This window comes from Protobothrops mucrosquamatus, unplaced genomic scaffold (assembly GCF_001527695.2).
Source record: "Protobothrops mucrosquamatus isolate PMUCROS unplaced genomic scaffold, P.Mucros_1.0 scaffold1945, whole genome shotgun sequence".
NCBI lineage: Eukaryota > Metazoa > Chordata > Lepidosauria > Squamata > Viperidae > Protobothrops > Protobothrops mucrosquamatus.
The window spans coordinates 9752-29064 of NW_015388066.1; the positions used below are offsets into that span (position 1 = coordinate 9752).

The window sequence follows — 19313 nt, forward strand, 5'->3', positions numbered from 1 at the left end:
TTACAAAAGGAGAACTGTCTTCCATAAAGGAGGACGGTTGGTCACCTTACTGTCAATTATAGTTGAAAAGAGAAGGGCTTCTCTAGGCTGCTTTTTTTTTCTGCAGGATGGATTATAACTAAAGGATATAAACTATTTTGAAACCATCTGTTTTTTTCTTTGGATTATAAATACTGTTTGAACTGCGTTTTTACAAGCTGCTTAAAGACAGAGTTAGTGTGGATTATAAATTCTTAACGTTGGACTGGAGAACTATTTATGGACAGTGGAAACTGAAATAGTGAAAAATCTCTTGGAGAAGGCCTATGGACTACTAATTCCAATAGCAGGTCTTGGTGGATTATAAATTTTGACTTAGGGGCAACGTTGGATCCAGAACAGTTGTCTTTGGAAGTGAGCCCCCTCCCTTTGGATTATAAATATTGTTTGAATTGTGACTATTACAACTACTTAACGATAGACTGAGCAAAAGAACGTCTGCTAGCAAGATTTTTTGGAATAATTTTTGGCAGAGGGGTAACGTTAATTTTTTTTCTTTTTTCCTCTTCACATATCAGATTTGTCAAAAGATCCATAAGAGATGAGATTTTGAAAGAGTGAGAGATGATCCTTTGCGATATAAAGAAAAAAAGGATGTAGTCCTGAAACAGATTCCAAGGAGAATAAGAGAGAATATCAATTCCTGACCAGAAAATTAACTGAAAAAGGAGTGAATTTCAGATGACTGATTCCAGAAGGGATTTTAATTAATTGGGATGGGGAAAGATACAGATTGGATACAGCACTTAAGGCAATGGAGTTATATGACAACCACAGAGATTTCATGGAAGGGAAAAGTACAGAACCCCGTCCACAGAGAGAAACAAAACGACAGGAAGAAATGACAATGGAATGAGCAGCCAAGCCAAGGGAAGAACAAGAAATTGAAAATAAATAAATCCATAATACAGTTCTGGAAGTCAGTATTTATGTTCAAAATTCAGACAGGCCAAGTTTAAAATGTTTATCATCTCTGCCACATAGGTAAGCAGCCCCCAAGCCTGTTCCTTTTTTTTCAACTGTAATTTCCAATAGTAAAATAATTCCAAGGTCAGACAAAACCTTATCTAATTCTGGGCTTCAAGCCAGATTTCTTTTAGGCACAAGTAAGTTGTAGTGCCATAATTCACCACTGGATGTCATCAACGCCACTTTCTGGTTTTTAAATCCAAAACATATTGTTAAACATTTCAAGTCTTTTTCTTTAGAAGAAATAAAAATAAAAAGGTCTTAAAAACACTTTTAGTCCCCAAATTTTTAAACTATAAGTATATTTTAGTTCCAGTTGAGTCTTATAGGTTCGCCAGTATCCCCAAGTATTAATTCGCCATTTTTCTTTTCTGAGGGAGTGGGGCAAAATTTCCCTTTCCCTCTTTCATTGGGGGAAGTGCTTTGGACAGCTTTTCAGGAAGAGGCCTCAAGATCATAAAGAAAGGATCAGGTCTCACCCAGTTTCATCCACGTTGCTGTAAAAATGCTTGGTAGTGCTTGTTGACTTCCGTAGTCAACAGCTTAGGGCTGGCTACACAAATGCAGCCAGTCTTTCCTCTGCCAGTTTGGAGGGCTTCCTCGGATCAAACGGGGGGGCTACCACCCGTCCTGCATGATCAATGAACGTCCGCTCCTCGCTTGCCGCCTCTATGGGGTGACTTTCGACCCTTTCCAGGATCCCCCAGCATGGGAAAACCAGATGCAAGAGATGGAGCCCCGTCCTCAAGCATTGGCATTGTCGGGAAATCCCATCCAGACGTCCTGGAATTTGCTTGTTAATGGGCTTTTAAAAATATTAATATCCTTCAGAAGGGCAAGTTTGATTACACTATCTGAGTTTCCTTTAATGCATGGCTAATGAAGATTTATGAAAGTATAAAATCTTTAAAAGTTCTTAAGTTGGAATAAACAGCACAGGAGTGATTAGAACCTTCATTTTGGAAAGTGATAAACAAACTAAGGGACCAGACAGACTTGAATTTTTTAAAAAATATATGAAGATTTTGAAATTAATTATAAGAAATCTTTCCATAAAAAAGGTATTGATTAGGAACAACATGATAAAGTGGGAGTCCAAAAATTGGATACTAATGGGAACCAGAAAGAACTGAATACCTTGGTACTCAACTGCTTGGAAACTCATCGAATTTGGTACTCAATGAATTTTGATGACATAATTTTGTCATGGTAGTCATTGTTTGGAACTCAATGCAGAAGCTAGAACTTGTTGGTGTCCACTGCCTCGTGACACACTACATTATTCCTTATGGGAAAATTTTCATTGGTATTCGTCATTTTTAGTACTGATTGCACCTCCTAGAACCAATTAACAATGAGTACTGAGGTACCACTGTATTATAATTAAAGGAGAAGAGACTCACTAATACAGAATGGAGCAAATTAAACTAATTTTGGAGTGAAACCTGCTGTTAGAAAATGTGTTTTATTATAAAGAAATGGTAGCAGAGGATGGTGATATCCTTAACGGGTTCAACCGTCACAGGAAACTCTCCTCAGAACAAACAGAAGCAGATATTGGATTTAGTCCAAGTTCAGCCGTAAGAATGGGATGAAAAATGTTCTGCACTGGGATCTAGATTGGTCGCACGTCCTTTTTCTTGTTCTGTTAATTCTGTCAGCAGCTTTTTATACCTTCCAGCATGGTATCCTTTGGGGACATCTATCAAGTTTGCTCTGGCTGGAGAACATGAAGTCCACAGGAGAAAATTATTAAAAATGAAAAAAGATACTAAGACTTAATAGAAAGTATTATGTTGTATTGGCACCCAAAGGGGAAAAAAAGATAAAACAAAACAAGCATACAGCTGTTTGTTTGACCAGGTTAGATATGTTGTGTGAACCTAGCTATATATTAAACATGTTTCAGTATTGAGTAAATAGAAGCAAAACACAATATTAAGAGAATAGGTATATAGGAAACATTTACTATATTGAATAGCTACTCCAAAATTACATTTATGCTTTTTATATTGTTTACGTTTAAACCCTTGTGGGAATAGCACACAGTTTGTAAGGGTGTGGATGCATTGTCACTTTTACGACAGGTGCTTCATTGAGTTCTTTCACTCCTTTAGGCAACCGGAAGTTGAAGGCCCTCAACAGGCTGGTCAGAAAGATGAAGATCTCAATTCTTGCCAGCTGCTGTCCCACGCATACACGTTGACCTGTAGATGAGACAAAGCATGCATGAAGGGGATAATAATCTGTTCTCCAGTTTATAAGTACATCATGAATGAAATCTGAAAAGACATCCCAAGAAGATTTCCATGTTGACCTAGTATCTTTGAGCGTAACTTTAACTCATAGTATAACTTTAACTAAGATTGTGGTAAATAGTACACCATTTCAAAGGCAAAGCTATACACCCTGGGAAATAACTGATCTCGCATGTACTACAAGAGATGGGCCTAAAACAGGGAAGTCATTTTCTCACCTCTCTGTCCACCAGCTTATTCTATGGTGCATCAGACCACAGGAGGTGGAATGCACATAATCTATAGGACAGTGGTGGTGAACCTATGGCACGAGTGCCAGAGGCGGCACTCAGAGCCCTCTCTGTGGGCACGTGCGCCGTCGCCCCAGTCCGAGGCCTTCAGCTGGGTTTTATAAAACCTTTTCACTTTAGGCCTCCGCCGCCGTGTGCAAAAAAAAAAAAGGTTCAATCAGTCAATTTCAACTTCTTGCGGGGAAAAAAAGATCTTGCAAAGTTGGAATTGATTGATTGAACTTTTTAGTCCCACCCAGTTTGCCGTTATCACCGCAGCCACGCCCACCCAATGGGCCACACCCACCCAATGGGCCACACCCACCCAATGGGCCACACCCACCCGGCACCCGACAATGCGTAAGTGGGTTTTGGGTTGCAGTTTGGGCATTCGGTCTCTAAAAGGTTCGCCATCACTGCTATAGGAATTCCCTTTCAGTGACCAAACACCCATTCTTGTTATTTTTTGCTTACTACATCTGGCTGCCTGGACAAATGTGAGAATACCATTCTGTAAAACAGGCTTTCTTCCTGCCCCATCAGAGTAAGTGGAATTCAACTACATTTGATTTTTTCCCCGCAGGATTTAAACATTCATGCTCAGATTATTAGTTCAGGAATGATCCAGGATGCCATGTTTAGCATGCATCTGTCCCAACTAGTATTGGGCCCCAGTCAGTGGCTTTTGTATTTTGTTTCCATCAGAGCAAGAACCAGCTTTGCCTAACTCTTTTTGCATAGACAGACGTGGAAGCCATTCTGCAGGGATGGAAATCAGCTTCTGCAGAAATTGGAGATGATCTTCATACCACATTCTGCAGGGTTAAAGGGTCACCAAAATAGTCTGGTTGAGGTACGAGATAGGTCTGAATGGATTACATCAAGGGAATATTATGCCTTATCTATTTGTGGAGTCCTGGCTGATTTGTGAAATATGGAGATGATCTACGCAGTTTCATCATCTCTCATAAGTACTTTTTACTAGCAGAGCGTAATCATCGGTTGATTTATCATTACACGTCAAAGTTACATTCAACTTACTTTTCAAGTATTACAAGTGTTGAGACATCAATGGTCTGACAGCTGCAAATCCATTTGAGTGAAACTGACCATTTCAACATGGAATTTATCCATCTATGCTACTGAATCTGTTTTGGTTGTCTTGGCAAATAAACTATGTCAGAAATCTGATGTGGAGAGAGCTAATTTTCAGTTTATGATCAAGTATTCTTCTGTGCCTCTGTTGGACTTCAGCTATGGGGGCACAGTCATTCCAGTTATTCATATTGGACAAGAAGCAATGGATGGAAACTAATCAAGGAGAGAACCAATCTAGAACTAAAGGGAAATTTCCTGACAGAACAGGGAGCAAATAGAATAGTTGAAAGAATATTTGAGGTGTGTGTGTGTGTGTGTGTGTGTGTGTGTGTGGTGTGGTGTGTGGTGTGGTGTTTGCCAATATTTCTTGGTAGACTCATCAGAACCCAGTTTCAAAAAATCGAACTTTGATCTTCACAAGAGGTATTCCCATTTGGACAAACCTTTTATTTGCAAATAGAAGCTTTCTTTTCTTTTCCACTTATAAGACCTGAGCTTTCTGGGAGAACAATAGCATTTCACGTTTCTCATAACTGAAGCTGTCCTTTTATGCCCTTTACTATATGCGCCATCAATGGAGAAAGAGTCATCGGTATATGTGCAGATAAGATGGCAATACCATGGTAGGGGAAATTCTGCAGCCATTACAATGACAGAGGTTTTGTTTGTTTTCAATATTAAAAAAGGCACAAGACAAGGATGTCCCCTATCTCCATTGCTATTCATACTAATATTGGAGGTATTAAATAGAAACATTAGACAAGATATGAAAATTAAAGGAGTGGAAATAAAAAATGAAAAATACAAATTACAAGCATTTGCAGATGATTTAGTTTTTATACTAGAAGAACCTCTTGAGACAAGCTTTAAGCTTATGAAAAAGATAGAAGAATTCGAAGAAGTGGCAGGTCTGAAAATAAACAGAAAAAAGACCGAATTGTTAACTAAAAATCTTACAGAAAAACAAAAAAATCAGTTATCAGAAAAAAACAGGTCTTCAAATAGTCATAAAATTTAAGTACCTGGGAATCTACCTAACAGCAAGATGTGCAACAATAAAAAAAGATAATTATGTAAACTTATTAAAACAACTAAAACTAGACTTGAAAAAATGGAAAAAACTACAACTTTCAATGTTGGGGAGAATAGCAACTGTGAAGATGAATATTCTACCAAAAATACTCTTTATGTTTCAAACGAGATATGAAAAAGATGTTAAAATATCTGGGTTCTATAAAGAACAGGCAGAATTTGATAAGATATTACTGACATCAGATGAAAAATTGATCAAGAAATGTTATAAATATATGCTAAGCTTAAAGATGGAAAAGGAACAAGTTAAAGAAACAATGATAACATGGGCAAAGAACTTTGGACATAACATAGAACTAGAAAAATGGTAAAGCCTTTGGGAAAGAAATTTGAAAATAATAAAAGCAGTAGCGTACAAAGAAAATTTATATAAAATGTTTTAGAGATGGCATTTAACACCTGTGAGGTTAGCAAAAATGTTTAAAGATGTATCAAATAACTGTTGGAAATGTAAACAAAAAATAGGCACGTTGACATACTCTTTGGTTGACATACTCTAAAGCTAAACGATTTTGGTTAAGAATAGATACATGGTTAGAGAAAATGACGAACAAACATTTAGATTTTAAGCCAGAATTATGAAGATCCACTAGCGGAGGAAGTGTTAGTTAAAAAAATCTTAAGAGTTTGCAGAAATGGATAGATTGACATTGAAAATGAAAGAGAAAGAAGATTCCATTTATTTTAGAACATGGGATACTTTTTATAATTGGCTAGAGAAAACGAGGTAGGGAGAAAGAAACTTGCTATGTATTAGTAAATTAGACATTGAAACCCAGACAATATGGCAGAGTTAATGAATCTACTTTAAGCACTTGTGATTATAAAAAAAACTAATATGTATGTTAATGAATCTAGGAGCAAAATTCTGTGGCTTGAATCCATTGGTAAGAAGCTACAAATTTTGGATTTAGCTTATAATTATCTTATAATTAGCTCAGATTTTGGATTTAGCTTATAATTATCCTCCCAAAACCGGAGACAATTATGTAAACTTGTACATTTCTTATAAAACTCCACTGATTAGAGTGTGATTATAACTAGTATTTCTTGGTCATTGAAACCCTGTAGCCTAAGGAGAACTTCATATTCCCACAGTTTTGAAACTATAAGGAATTCAGATTCTGGATTTTCTGTTCAGACCATGATAATTTCAGAATCTGTGATTTTAGTGGTGGTGGGAAACTATAAATTATAAGTTGCTTTGGGCTCATGGATGTACCTATTCCAAATGGCAGAAACTCTTCCCGTTCAATGAACTTCCCATCCTTGTCTAAAAAGTGATTTGGGTTGAATTCTTTAGGTGTCTCCCATTGTTCTGGGTCAAGAAGAACAGAGCGCAGGTCTGGGATAATAATGCTCCTCTGTAAAAAACAATAGGATTAAATAGAACGGTTTCATAAGGAAATGGGCAAAAAAGTTCAAATAAGATTGATGAAACATTTGGTTTTAGCTTGCCTTTATGGACCCCTATTTGTTCATTTCCAAAGCAGATTGAGAGAGCAGTGGCTCCTCCTTTCTCCCCTCCCTTCCATTAAAACAGAGAGCTGTCCTTATCAGTCCAAATTGCCCCAATAAATACACAAAGAAACATGGTGACACATGACTTCAGTTCTGAAGTTAATATTATCATCTTCTTACAATAAATAGAAAATGTTTATGGTTCTAGCTTTAAAATCTGGCAGCTGTTAAATTTAAACACATCATCCATTCCCCACAAAAGTTTGCTATTCTTCCCAATTCAATTTTGCATGACTACTTCGGCAGTTCCTGAACAGAGAGCTTCTGTCAAAGTCCATATTCTGCTTTTACTTCCATAATAGACTCCTGGAATGCAGCCTGACCATGTTTCTCACCTTTGGAATAAGGTAACCCCTCATCTTTACATCCTTTGTACTTCGCCTGGGAACCCCAGCTAGCAAGATATATTTTAAACGCTGCATTTCATGAATCACAGCATTGGTGTAAGGCAGCTTCTTCCGATCCTGATAGGAAATTGACCCCGAGAAGCCAAACACATCTTCAATCTCCTTCTTGACTTTCTCTGGAAAAAATGATAGAAATAGAAGGTTCATTTTCAATATTGTGTTTCCTTTATTTGTTTCCAAATTTTAATCCTCAATAGAACTTTAGGACCTGGAATAGCATTTGGGGCATTAATTGTAATCATTTAATAGAATCATATGTCTGAGAGAGACTTTGGAGGTCTTATAGTCCAAACCCTGCTCAAGGCAGGAGCCTTATATAATCCCATTCGAAACCCCTAGTCACAACTTCCAGTGGTAAGACATTCCACTGATTAAGTTGTTCTTTCTGACAGGAAATTTTTCCTTACTTTGAGGTTGGATCTCTCTTAGATAAGCTTCTACATATTATGTCTTGTCCTAGAGAATTTCTCAATCCTCTCTTCTTCGTAACAGCCTCTCATGTACTGTAAGAGAATTATCATGCCCCTCAATACTTCCCTTCAGTAGGCTAGGCATATCCAGCTCCCTCAACCATTTGTCCTATGATTTAGCCCCAAGACCCTTTATCATATTTTTTTTTGCTTTTCTCTGCACATTTTCCGGGACCTCAACATCTTTTTGTATCATGATGACCAGAACTGGATGTGGTATTCTAAATGCGTTCTCATCATGGCAATATAAAGTAAGACTATCATGTCAGCTGCCACCTTATGCTTGCTTGTGCCTGGCTGCCATGCGATGACAGTCTGCCATGAATGCTGGGGAGGATGGTTGGGAGAGGGAATGTTTGGGGGGAAATGAAAGTAACAACTGTATGTTCACGAGATGCTGCCTCAAGGTCACCTGACTGGGAAAAGAAGGCAGCTTCATACCAACCTGGTCTTGAACTGATCACTCTCGTAACATCTTGCATGAACCTGATTGGTCATGGAGGATCATGGGAGGCAGGTAAGGGAGGAAAAAGTTGAACTTAGGGATTTTGGTACAAGATTCTCAGTTCTAGCTATGTATTATGGCAATACACCTGACATCTAATAAAACTTACCCTGATTGTAACTAAAGAACCTACAACCCAAAAAGCAACAGAAGCGGAAGAAAGTAATACCAAGATGGGGGGTGTTAAAGATCAACAAGTATGGCACACTGAAAACCTAGACAACCAAACAACAACCATAAAATTGGACATGACTTTTTACTTAAACCAGAAGAAACTAAGGAAGAAGACCAGACCGAATTGAAGATAAACATACTAGAGCAAATATGGAGACCTAAGCCACCAGGGCAACAATTTAACGATTATAAATGGGCCAGTTCCTCTGGAAAATTAATAACCAGATGGTATGCTTTGATTCAAATAACATGTGCAAGAATGAAGGGAGATCTATCTGATGATTTAAAGGCATTGATATGGAAACTTGGTTGGCATAAAAAGAAAGCTAGAGTTAGATTTAAAAAATGGAGTCTTCTGATTTATGACAGAAGACTTATGTCTCAACTAATGGGCTAAAGGGAGATTTTGAGATGAAGGGAAATGTGATTATAGATTTAAATATTGTTGGAAAATGATAAAAATAAGGGATTGATTGGCTTAATATTTAGGATTTAGATTCATAAAGGAAATAAAAATTAACTATTGCAAATAGCTTCAAATTATTGTTTAGCCCAGGTAATACAGATGATGGACTTGAGACAATAAAGGACATTCTATTAGTAAGTGGTGATGTACTAGGATGAGAAATAGAAAATGTTTATGAAATAAATTAAGAATATATTTAAGTAAATAATATGTGTATCTTAGATATTATAACTTTTATGTAGTAAAATAAAGGAAATTTGGGTTACTCGAAATTTAAATACTATGGATGTCAAAGGTTAAATTGGAATACCATAATTAAAAATTAAAAATTAGGTAAAACTTAAAAACAGGATATGGATATGTATAAGCAAAAAATATATTGATAAATGTCTCAACTGAGCTTGTTATAATTAGAAATTTACTTGTTTAAATATGATATAGCAAATGTTAAGGGAAATAGAGAAGGAATTTTAGACGATGTAACCTGATATATGTGCTAAAGATTTTGTTATTGAATTATTGATTACCCAATCACCATGCTGCTTTCTAAATACTTAAATGTAAAACTGGAAAACCAATAAAATTTGTTATAAAAAAAAGAATCTACAAAGAATAGATTCAGTTCAATCATTCAGTATTTGAAATAATTTCTCTCTGTTTTAAAATCTGAGAGTGACCTTCGTTCCACCCACCCATGTCTGTCTCACCTTGGATGTCAGGATGATTGGTCAAGAGGAGCAGTGCCCACATCAGAGTAGCCATGGTCGTTTCTGTCCCAGCAACAAAAAAATCCAAAATACACTGAATCAGGTTCTCTTCATTGTAGGTTGAATCGGGGTCATTCCTGCTCTGAAGTTTAAAATAGAAAATGAAAATTACAATAAATTCTATGTAACTTTTGTGTGGTTATTTTTGCCTCCGTGTTGCAAGTTGTGAGAATAAACCTCTCACAATTGCTCTTTATATTTATTATGGACAATGTACCCAGAAGTTTATAATTACAATACCCAATTACAATTACAATTTAGTGAATAAATAATAATAAACGCATGTCACCCCAGTCCTTCTCTTCATTAAATTAAAGATACCCAGTTCCTGCAACTGTTCTTTATATGTTTAAGCTTCCAGTTCCCTAATCATCTTTGTTGCTGTTTTCTGCACTTTTTCTAGGATCTCAACATCTTTTTGCATCATGGTGACCAAAACTGGATGTAGTATTCCAAATGTGGTCTCAGCAGTGTGGTATAAAGCAGCACTAATACTTTACATGCTCTTGATACCAAGTACCACATTGATATCAAGTACCATAAGATCTACTTCTTTTCCATCCACAATAGTTCAACGTTGTTCTTTATACTTGCTTGGACTGGACTATGATGAAGATTTTTCTTTCAACTTTTAGGTTGGACTGGACTATGATGAAGATTTTTCTTTCAACTTTTAGGTTGGGTTAAATTCAGAATGGGAGCTGAATGAAAAAAAATACCTCCAAGGAAAACAAAACTAGTAGCTCCTCTTGTTTACTTATAGTGAGGAATGTAATAATTCCTTGCCCATATACTGAAGTACAGTAAATCCATACCTTCTCCATCTGAAGAAGATAGTAATCAATGAAATCCTGTGGCTCATGCAGAGCGTGAAATTCCTTGTGTTTCTCTATTTCCTGCTTTGCAAAGGAAATGATAAGCTCCCTAGAAGCCAGGGCCTTCTGGTGAGGGCCTGGGAGGTAGTTCATTAATTGTGGAAATTGAACATAAATCTAAAAGGAACAGAAGAGGTAATGTTATCTATTTATATCCTACCAGAGTTACAGAAGATTCTCAACACTTCACTTTCAACTTACAATATGATATATTTATTATATTTATGTGTTTAAAAATAAAAGATGCAGTATTGCAATTAAAAAGGCAGAGTTAAAGTCAAAGTTAAAGTAACATAGGTTAGGGTTCCTCTGTCTAGTCATGTTCAACTCTAGGGGTGGTGTTCGTCTCTATATTCTAGCCAAGACAGCCGATATTGTCAAAAGAAGCTTTCCCAGTCATGTGACTGGCATGACTATATGCTGAGGTGCATGGTACACTGTTACCTTCCCACTGAAGTGGTACCTATTTATCTACTTGCATTTGCAGGCTTTCAAACTGCTAGGCAGGCAGGAACTGATGAAGAAATGGGAACTCACCCCATCACACAGTACTTGGTTCTCAACATTTTAACAAATGCTCTACTGGCTATACAGGGAATATAAATACCTGCTCCAGGTATGATTGAACAGATAGTAGGTTCAAACTCTTGGGCAATTAAATAAAAGCACAAGTTCATTTGGTCAAAATCAATGTAGCTGTTAATGCACTAGCCTAGAAACTGATAGACTCTGAATTTTAGTCTCAACTCAAACACTAAGTCAACTGGGTGACCCTGGACCAGTCCCTCTCTCTCAGCCCTAGGAAGTGGGCAGTGGCAAACCATTTCCAAAATCTTCACAAGAAAACTTCAAAGAGTTGTCCAGGCTCTTACCTTGAGTCAAACCTGATTCAAGGAAGACACACATACCAGGGATAACAGTACAATAGATGATTTCCAAGGCTTCCTCCATGGATTCCATTCATGTTTCCATGAAATTACAGATGGAGTTGGTTTGGGAAACTTTGTCTCTTTAATAGAAAACATGACTTACCAAGTGGAAAATGTTACCAGTGAAATTCAAAAAAAAATTAAGGGCTTGAATTAACTTCTGAAAGTTTTCATCTTCAGGAGCAGACTGATGTCCAGTATTGAAAACACATATGACATTAAAAACTGCATTTAGTACTGGAAATGAAGGGTCAAATGGCTGTCCTGCAAATGAAGATATTTTATAATGAATTTTTAAGGAACAAGACTTCTAAGTGGATGAAGGAAGACAACTGGGGACCAATTGTTTCAAAAATAGAAAAATCAAATCAAATGCATTGCTTTTATTCAAAATACTCAGAATGGAAAAGATTTCTGCAGACAGGGACTCGAGCCATTATGATTGCATACCTTTTGTTTGTCTAAAGATCTCCACCAATGCCTGAGCTGCGTCTTCTATTTGATGCTCAATGCTTTTCTTCCCCAGGCCCAGCTTCCGCAGAGAAGTGATGCCGATGTGTCTCTGCTGTTTCCAGGTGTGGCCACTGGAAAGAATAATTCCTGTGGACATCAGCAGACAGTGATAAATGATTCCTGATAACATTCATGATAAAAAAAACAACAGTTAGGTCTAGTTGTTGCCAAATATCTCTCTGGATTTGTGGTGAGAATCTATATAAATAAAAATGTAAATGTTCGTTTGTTCAAAATCTTAAATCTCCGAAAGTTCTTCACCGATTGCTTTGAAATTTTGACACAACGTTGCATTCGAATACGTGCGTGTTTTTATATACCTACTATTATATAGATGTCACACCTGTGACAGGTAAAACATGCTTTTTTGAAAAACAGCACCATCTATTGGACGTATATTGTATACCCACAAGCATTGTGAACGTAAACATATTACAAATGTGCACTTTCTCTTTTCTTTCTTTTCCATTTAACCAGACAGAGCCACAGCAACGCGTGGCCGGGTACAGCTAGTACCAAATAAATGAACAAAATGTTATAAGAAAAGGTTAGCCAGCATGTGACAGTCTTTACCTGACATATTTATGTAGAATAAAAAAACAGCCTATTTTTTATTTAAAAAAACAACTTCAAATTAAGGAACTGGAGAATGATATATTTCAAAGATAAGTGCAAGGTCCAACGGTACAAAATGACTGAGCAAGCAAAGTAATAGTTTTAGTATGTATAAACAAATTAAGAAAATGTCTAAAGAAGTGCATGAAATTGTTGGTAGTCCTTATGTAATTGATAAATGTCCAGCATTCTTGTATTTAAAAAAAAAGACTCAAAATAATCTTCTGGACATTAGACCATGTACAGCTGATCTTCAGGATGAAAAATTTGAATGCAGGGTGTCAGAGAAAACAATGTAGCTTCATTGCCACATGACAGAATGATTATTTTCTGGGCTTTATTAATATCACAAGGAAATCGACTATAGTCTTCATGAAATCATGCCATAAGGTAGAAAAGCCCAGGATATATTAAGCTTGTTGATGCCCACTTGAGAGAAAATATTCTTAGAAAAGTTCATGAACTCAAAGAGATAAATCAGGAAGATACAGAACTGCAGTTTATCAAGATATTAGTAAGTTATATGATGAAAAAGGAGCACTTTCTAAACCCAAAGGAACGAATTGCTTAAATTTAGAATTCACTATAAATTTGGATTTTTCTTAAATTAATCACATATCAGTTAGAAAATGTTATGACATTTTTGATAGTCTATATAAATTGAATGGTGGCATAAGAATTGTAGCAAGTGAACGTATTAATTTGAGAATATCTATATCTACAAATATTCGCCACTACAGCATATCTATGAGGACAATTCGGAAATAAACCTCCATTTGGTTATCAATGACAGACACTCGCAGATACAGAACTTTTATTATATACATTAGAAAACTACAACATTACATTATTTTTTCACATGATCACCATTCAAATTGAGGCACTTGTCATAATGTCTTACAAGGTTTGAAATGAAGAGGTGGTAGTTACTCAGCACCAAATCTGGGTTCTGCTTTGGACTTTCTCACGGATTATGCCGAGGAAGGAGAACAATTTCTTAACAGAATTGTGATTGGCAATGAAACCTGGGTGTCATATGTGAACCCCAGAAGCAAACAGCAATCAATGGTCTGGTGTCATACTCACCAAAGAACCCCCCCAAAAAGCTCAGCAAACATTGTCTGCCAGAAAGGTTATGGCATCAGTCTTCTAAGATGCCAAAGGACTACAGCTAGTGAAGTTCATGGAGTGTGGTTCGACCATTAGTTCAGACGTCTACTGTGAAACTTTACAAAAACTCAGATGAGCCATCCATTGCAGACGAACGAAGTGGCCTCAGCAGGAAGAAAAAGGGGGGAGACGGGAAATACGAGAAAGGCAGTTCAGAGAGAGGGGAGGGGGAAAGACCGAGTAGACAGGGAATTGCGACTGCAGGGTAAGGTGGAGAACAACGCAGGGGCAAGCACATGCCCCCGGGCAGTCAATGGTGGTGACGAAGAGAAGGGGGTGACATCGATATCTGGGGATCGTGGCTGCACGTTTGCCGGGTGTGGAAAGGGAGAAGGAGGAGGAGTATCGGGCAGTACGGATCGAGATAGGACACTTCATAAGGCACCCGGGGGTGGGGGAGATGGTGATGAAATCAGTGTACAACGTAGACCCATTCCCAGCAGGGTAGGACAAAAGACTGGTGCAGAAATACAGAAAGGAAGAAGGAGAGAGGGGGAGGGAAAAAGTGGTGGCAAGTTGTGTGAGGATAGGAACAGCGCAGGCAAGTTGGTTAATAAAACAAAAACAGTGTCAGAACGCCGATTGGCTGACGGAATCCCATGACAGCATCCATGGGTCGGGTGCAAAAGTAGTTTGACCATAAATAAGCGCTCCCATTAACCTGCATAGATCCCTGATGATGCCGGCAGTGGCCGGTGAAAGCTTGGACTCTAATTTATTAAAACTTTTATAGTTTTTAATTCTTCCTGGTGTTCACTTTCTTTTATCTTTTACCATGAATGTATCCAGGAATCATTCGTCTGTTTTTAAGATTGTTTTTAATATATATATATATATATATAGGATATATTCATAAAACAAAGTATTCCTTAGGGCAATGGTCTCCAACCTTTCTGGCACCAGGGACCAGTTTTATGGAAGACAATTTTTCCATGCACCGAGGGAGAGGGATCCTTTCATGCACAACCTACATCCCACCCATGCACAGATAAAGCTTCACTTGTTTGCCTGCTGTTTGTGTGGCCCAGTTCCCAACAGGCCAGGAGCGGTACTGGTCCACAGCCCAGACGTTGGGAACCGCTGTCATAGGGAAAGAAGGACAGCTTAAAATGTAGGATACTACAAACACACATGCAAACACACACACACAAACAGAAAGAGAGAGAGAAGTATTTCAGCACTTGGTATTGAAAACAAAAATACCATGAAGTTGTGTCAAAAAGGCATAATCTCTGCGCGCTCTAAGTATTTTTGCTGGAATTTCCTTTAAGAGAATGATGTCTTGATTCAAAATTTTAAATCTCTGTTGATAAAAGAGCTGCATTATTTCATTACGTCTAGACTTTCTTGTAAAATATATCACAATGTCTCTGGGTAAATTCTTTTGCTTTGCAATCCAGGAGTTTACCCNCTCAACGACTCTCTCAAAGAAGGCAAATGGCCGGCTGTCTGCAAGGAGTATCAATCCTTCCATTCCCCTTGAAGATGCTTCCCTTCTCAGGGGGCCACTAGTGCCATGTGGGCGCGCACGGCCCCATTCGGCGTGCACACGTACACAAATTTCCCAGATGCCCCCTTTCCCTCCAGGCCGCCAGCATGAAAAGGTTGGTGACCTCTACTCTAAGCCCTCAAGGCTTCCACACAAATCACCAATCCGAGTTTCCCGGGGGGGGGGGGGGATAAAAAAAAACTGTGCTGAATTTTGGTGTTAAAATTTGAGAACCAGAAAAGCTGATTGGGCAGCGAGATCCTTTCGTAAACCAGAGATCTGAACCGTGGGATTTCAATGACAACTCGTTTGTCTGAAATGTCATAGTGTTCCCTGCTTGAGCAACGAGGGGGGGGTGGACTGGAAGACCTCCAAGGTCCCTTCCAACTCCTATTCTCTATTCTATTCTATTCTATTCTATTCTATTCTATTCTATTCTATTTAATCTATTCTATTTAATCTATTCTATTCTATTCTATTCTATCTATTCTATTCGATTGTATTCTATTCGATTCAATTCCATATATTATATTCTATTCTATTTTATTCTATTCTATATTCCATTACATATTTTCTATTCTATTCTATTCTATATCCTATATTCTATTCTATTCTATTCTATATTCCATTACATATTTTCTATTCTATTCTATTTTATATCCTATATTCTATTCTATTCTATTCTATTCTATTCTATTCTATTCTATTCTATTCTATTCTATATTCCATTACATATTTTCTATTCTATTCTATTCTATTTTATATCCTATATTCTATTCTATTCTATTCTATTCTATTCTATTCTATTCTATTCTATTCTATTCTATTCTATTCTAATCACTCTCGTTATTCTGTTGTTCTGCCCAAACCCAGCTTCCCTGACACACACACACACACAAACACACCTGGGCAGCCTGCTGCTGATCCCGGAAAGTCCACAGGCGGTCTTTGACGCTTTCACCATCCCAGGAAAGGCTTTGCAATTTGGTCTCGGCGAGCAGCAGCTGCTTCCGACAGCGGCCGTAGTTGACCACCAGCTCGTAAAACTCGTGGCGGTCCTGGTGGGCGAGGCTGCCAAATTCCTCCGCGTAGGCCTCCACGTTCTCCAGCCAGGAGCAGGGCTCGAAAACCTTCAGCTGCTCTTTGGTAAACGGAACGAGTTCGGGATGGGCCGGAAGTTCGGGATACAAAGTCTCCGGGCGATGCTGCAGTTGGAAAGTAAAATCCGGCAGTCCTTCCGATAACAGCGCCGAGAGATCGGGGTACAGGTTTTTAAAGAGGGGGGTCTCCGGGTGTGCTTTGGCTCCCGTTTCGGGAAGAGAGGCCGGGACACGGACCTTTTCGGAGAAAGGAGGTTCCATAAGGCTACTCCGGGGTGCAGTTTCCGCGGGAGGAATGCGTTTTCCCAACAAGTTGCCGGTCATCTTGCCGCTAACGGCGCCTTCCTCGAGATCCGGCCCTTCCGCCATTTTTGCATCTTGATCCTCCTGCAAAATGTTTGCACCCAGTTCCGCGCCCAGCGGAGGTTCGGTCTGGGGGGCTGCTGGGGGTCCTTCATTTTCAGGGGTTAGCAGCCTTGGTGGCACTTTGGGGTCCTGGTTCCCAGTTTCCTTCTGGGGGGCTGCAGGGCAGGGCCTGGATTGTGAAACGACTCCTTCGGGCGTGCTTTTCTCCTGCAAAGTCTCTTCGTCAATTTTTTTGTCCAAAGACAGCTGAGCTGTCCTGCTCTCCTTCTCTTCATCCTTCTTCTTCTTTTCCTAGTGGGAATGAAAACAAATTAAAAAAAAACACCCTAATCATCAAGGCAAGACAAACCAAAGGCACAGGTACAGTATAGGCCAGACGTAGGCAACCTTGGCTCTTTTATGACTCGTGGACTTCAACTCCCAGAATTCCTGAGCCAGCCATACTGAGGGGAAAGGGAGAGGTTTCCAAGCTGAGCCATGCTGGCTCAGGAATTCTGGGAGTTGAAGTCCAAAGTCATGAAGGGGCCAAAGTTTCCCTCATGCTGGCTCAGGAATTCTGGGAGTTGAAGTCCACGAGTCATGAAGGGGCAAAGGTTTCCCTCATGCTGGCTGAGGAATTCTGGGAGTTGAAGTCCACGAGTCACAAAAGAGCCAAGGTTGCCTACCCCTGGCCTAGCTGAATGTAACCCCTAGCTGAATGTATTAATAATTATTATTATAACATTGTTATAATAATTAGGCTATTATAATTATTAATAATTTATTAATAATAAATAAATAGATTAAAAAGGAAACATAAGACAAACTTGAAGGACATTTTGATGAAAGTGCGGGCTTGGATCCAGACTCTCAGGGGTCTTCAAACTTGGCCCTTTTATGACTGGTGGACTTCAGCTCCCAGAATTCCTCAGTTGGCCATTTTGATGAAACTGCGGGCTTGGATCCAGACCAGGGGTAGGCAACCTTGGCTCTTTTATGACTGGTGGACTTCAACTCCCAGAATTCTTGAGCCAGCTATGCTGAGGGGAAAGGGAGAGGTTTCCAAGCTGAGCCATGCTGGCTCAGGAATTCTGGGAGTTGAAGTCCACCAGTCATAAAAGAGCCAAGGTTGCCTACCCCTGGTATAGGTGGTACCTTGCTCAATAGTAGTAACAGTGAGAGGGACCTCGGAGTCCTAGTGGACAATCACTTAAATAGGAGCCAGCCGTGTGCTGCAGCTGCCCAAAAAGCCAACACAGTGCTAGGCTGCATTAACAAAGGGAGAGAAGCAAGGTCACATGAAGTGTTAATACCACTTTACAAGGCCTTGGTAAGGCCACACTTTGAATACTGCATTTTGGTCACCACGATGTAAAAAAGGTGTTGAGACTCTAGAAAGAGTGCAGAGAAGAGCAACAAAGAGGATCAGGGGACTGGAGGCTAAAACACATAAGGAATGGCTGCTGGAATTGGGTATGACTAGTAGTTTAATGAAGAGAAGGACGAGGGGGGACAGGATAGCAGCTTTCCAGTATCTCAGGGGCTGCCCCAAAGAAGAGGCAGTCAAGCTATTCTCCAAAGCGCCTGAAGGCAGGACAAGAAGCAACGGATGGAAACTAACCAAGGAGAGAAGCAACCTAGAACTAAGGAGAAACTTCCTGACAGTCAGAACAATTAACCAGTGGAACAACCTGCCTCCAGAAGCGGTGAATGCTCCAACACTGGAAGTTTTTTAAGAAGAGACTGGACAGCCATTGGTCCGAAATGGTATAGAGTTTCCTGCCTGAGCAGGGGGTTGGACTAGATGATCTCCAAGGTCCCTTCTAATTCTATAGTTATAATTATAATTATAATTATTATAATTATAATACTTATTATCATCATCATCATCACCATCGTCAGGAATAAGACACAACAGAAAAGTGAGATACAAAAAGGTACTAGGCAAGGCTGTCCACTCTCCCCTTTATTATTTGTACTGTCATTGGAAATTTTATTATCTAGAATTAGAGATTCTACATTGATTAAAGGCCTAAGAATTTCTTCTAAAGAATACAAACTTAAAGCCTTTGCAGATGATTTGGTTTTTACATTGTCTCAACCAATTGAGTCACTGGAAACTTTGTTGCAAGTGCTGCATCAATATGGCAAGGTGGCTGGATTTAGAACTAATGTTCAAAAGACTAAAATTCTTACAAAGAATATGACTGCTAAAGATAAAAAACAACTTATGCAACTATCA

At 38.7% G+C, this 19313-nt stretch overlaps 1 protein-coding gene across 1 annotated transcript in view; it reads right to left on the minus strand.

Annotated features, from left to right (window-relative positions):
• Positions 1 to 574: 574 nt before the first annotated feature.
• The window catches only part of LOC107294447 (cytochrome P450 2J5-like), a gene marked incomplete at its 3' end in the record, with an annotated part of 22661 nt that continues 3922 nt past the window's right edge, over positions 575 to 19313 (minus strand). The window contains exons 3-10 of the mRNA XM_015823678.2: positions 12290 to 12439; positions 11943 to 12103; positions 10851 to 11027; positions 9976 to 10117; positions 7582 to 7769; positions 6948 to 7089; positions 3044 to 3215; positions 575 to 617 (exon numbers count right to left, since the gene is read on the minus strand). Of these exons, the coding sequence (XP_015679164.2) occupies positions 575 to 617; positions 3044 to 3215; positions 6948 to 7089; positions 7582 to 7769; positions 9976 to 10117; positions 10851 to 11027; positions 11943 to 12103; positions 12290 to 12439 (1175 nt within the window). The remainder of the gene's footprint in view (positions 618 to 3043; positions 3216 to 6947; positions 7090 to 7581; positions 7770 to 9975; positions 10118 to 10850; positions 11028 to 11942; positions 12104 to 12289; positions 12440 to 19313) is intronic.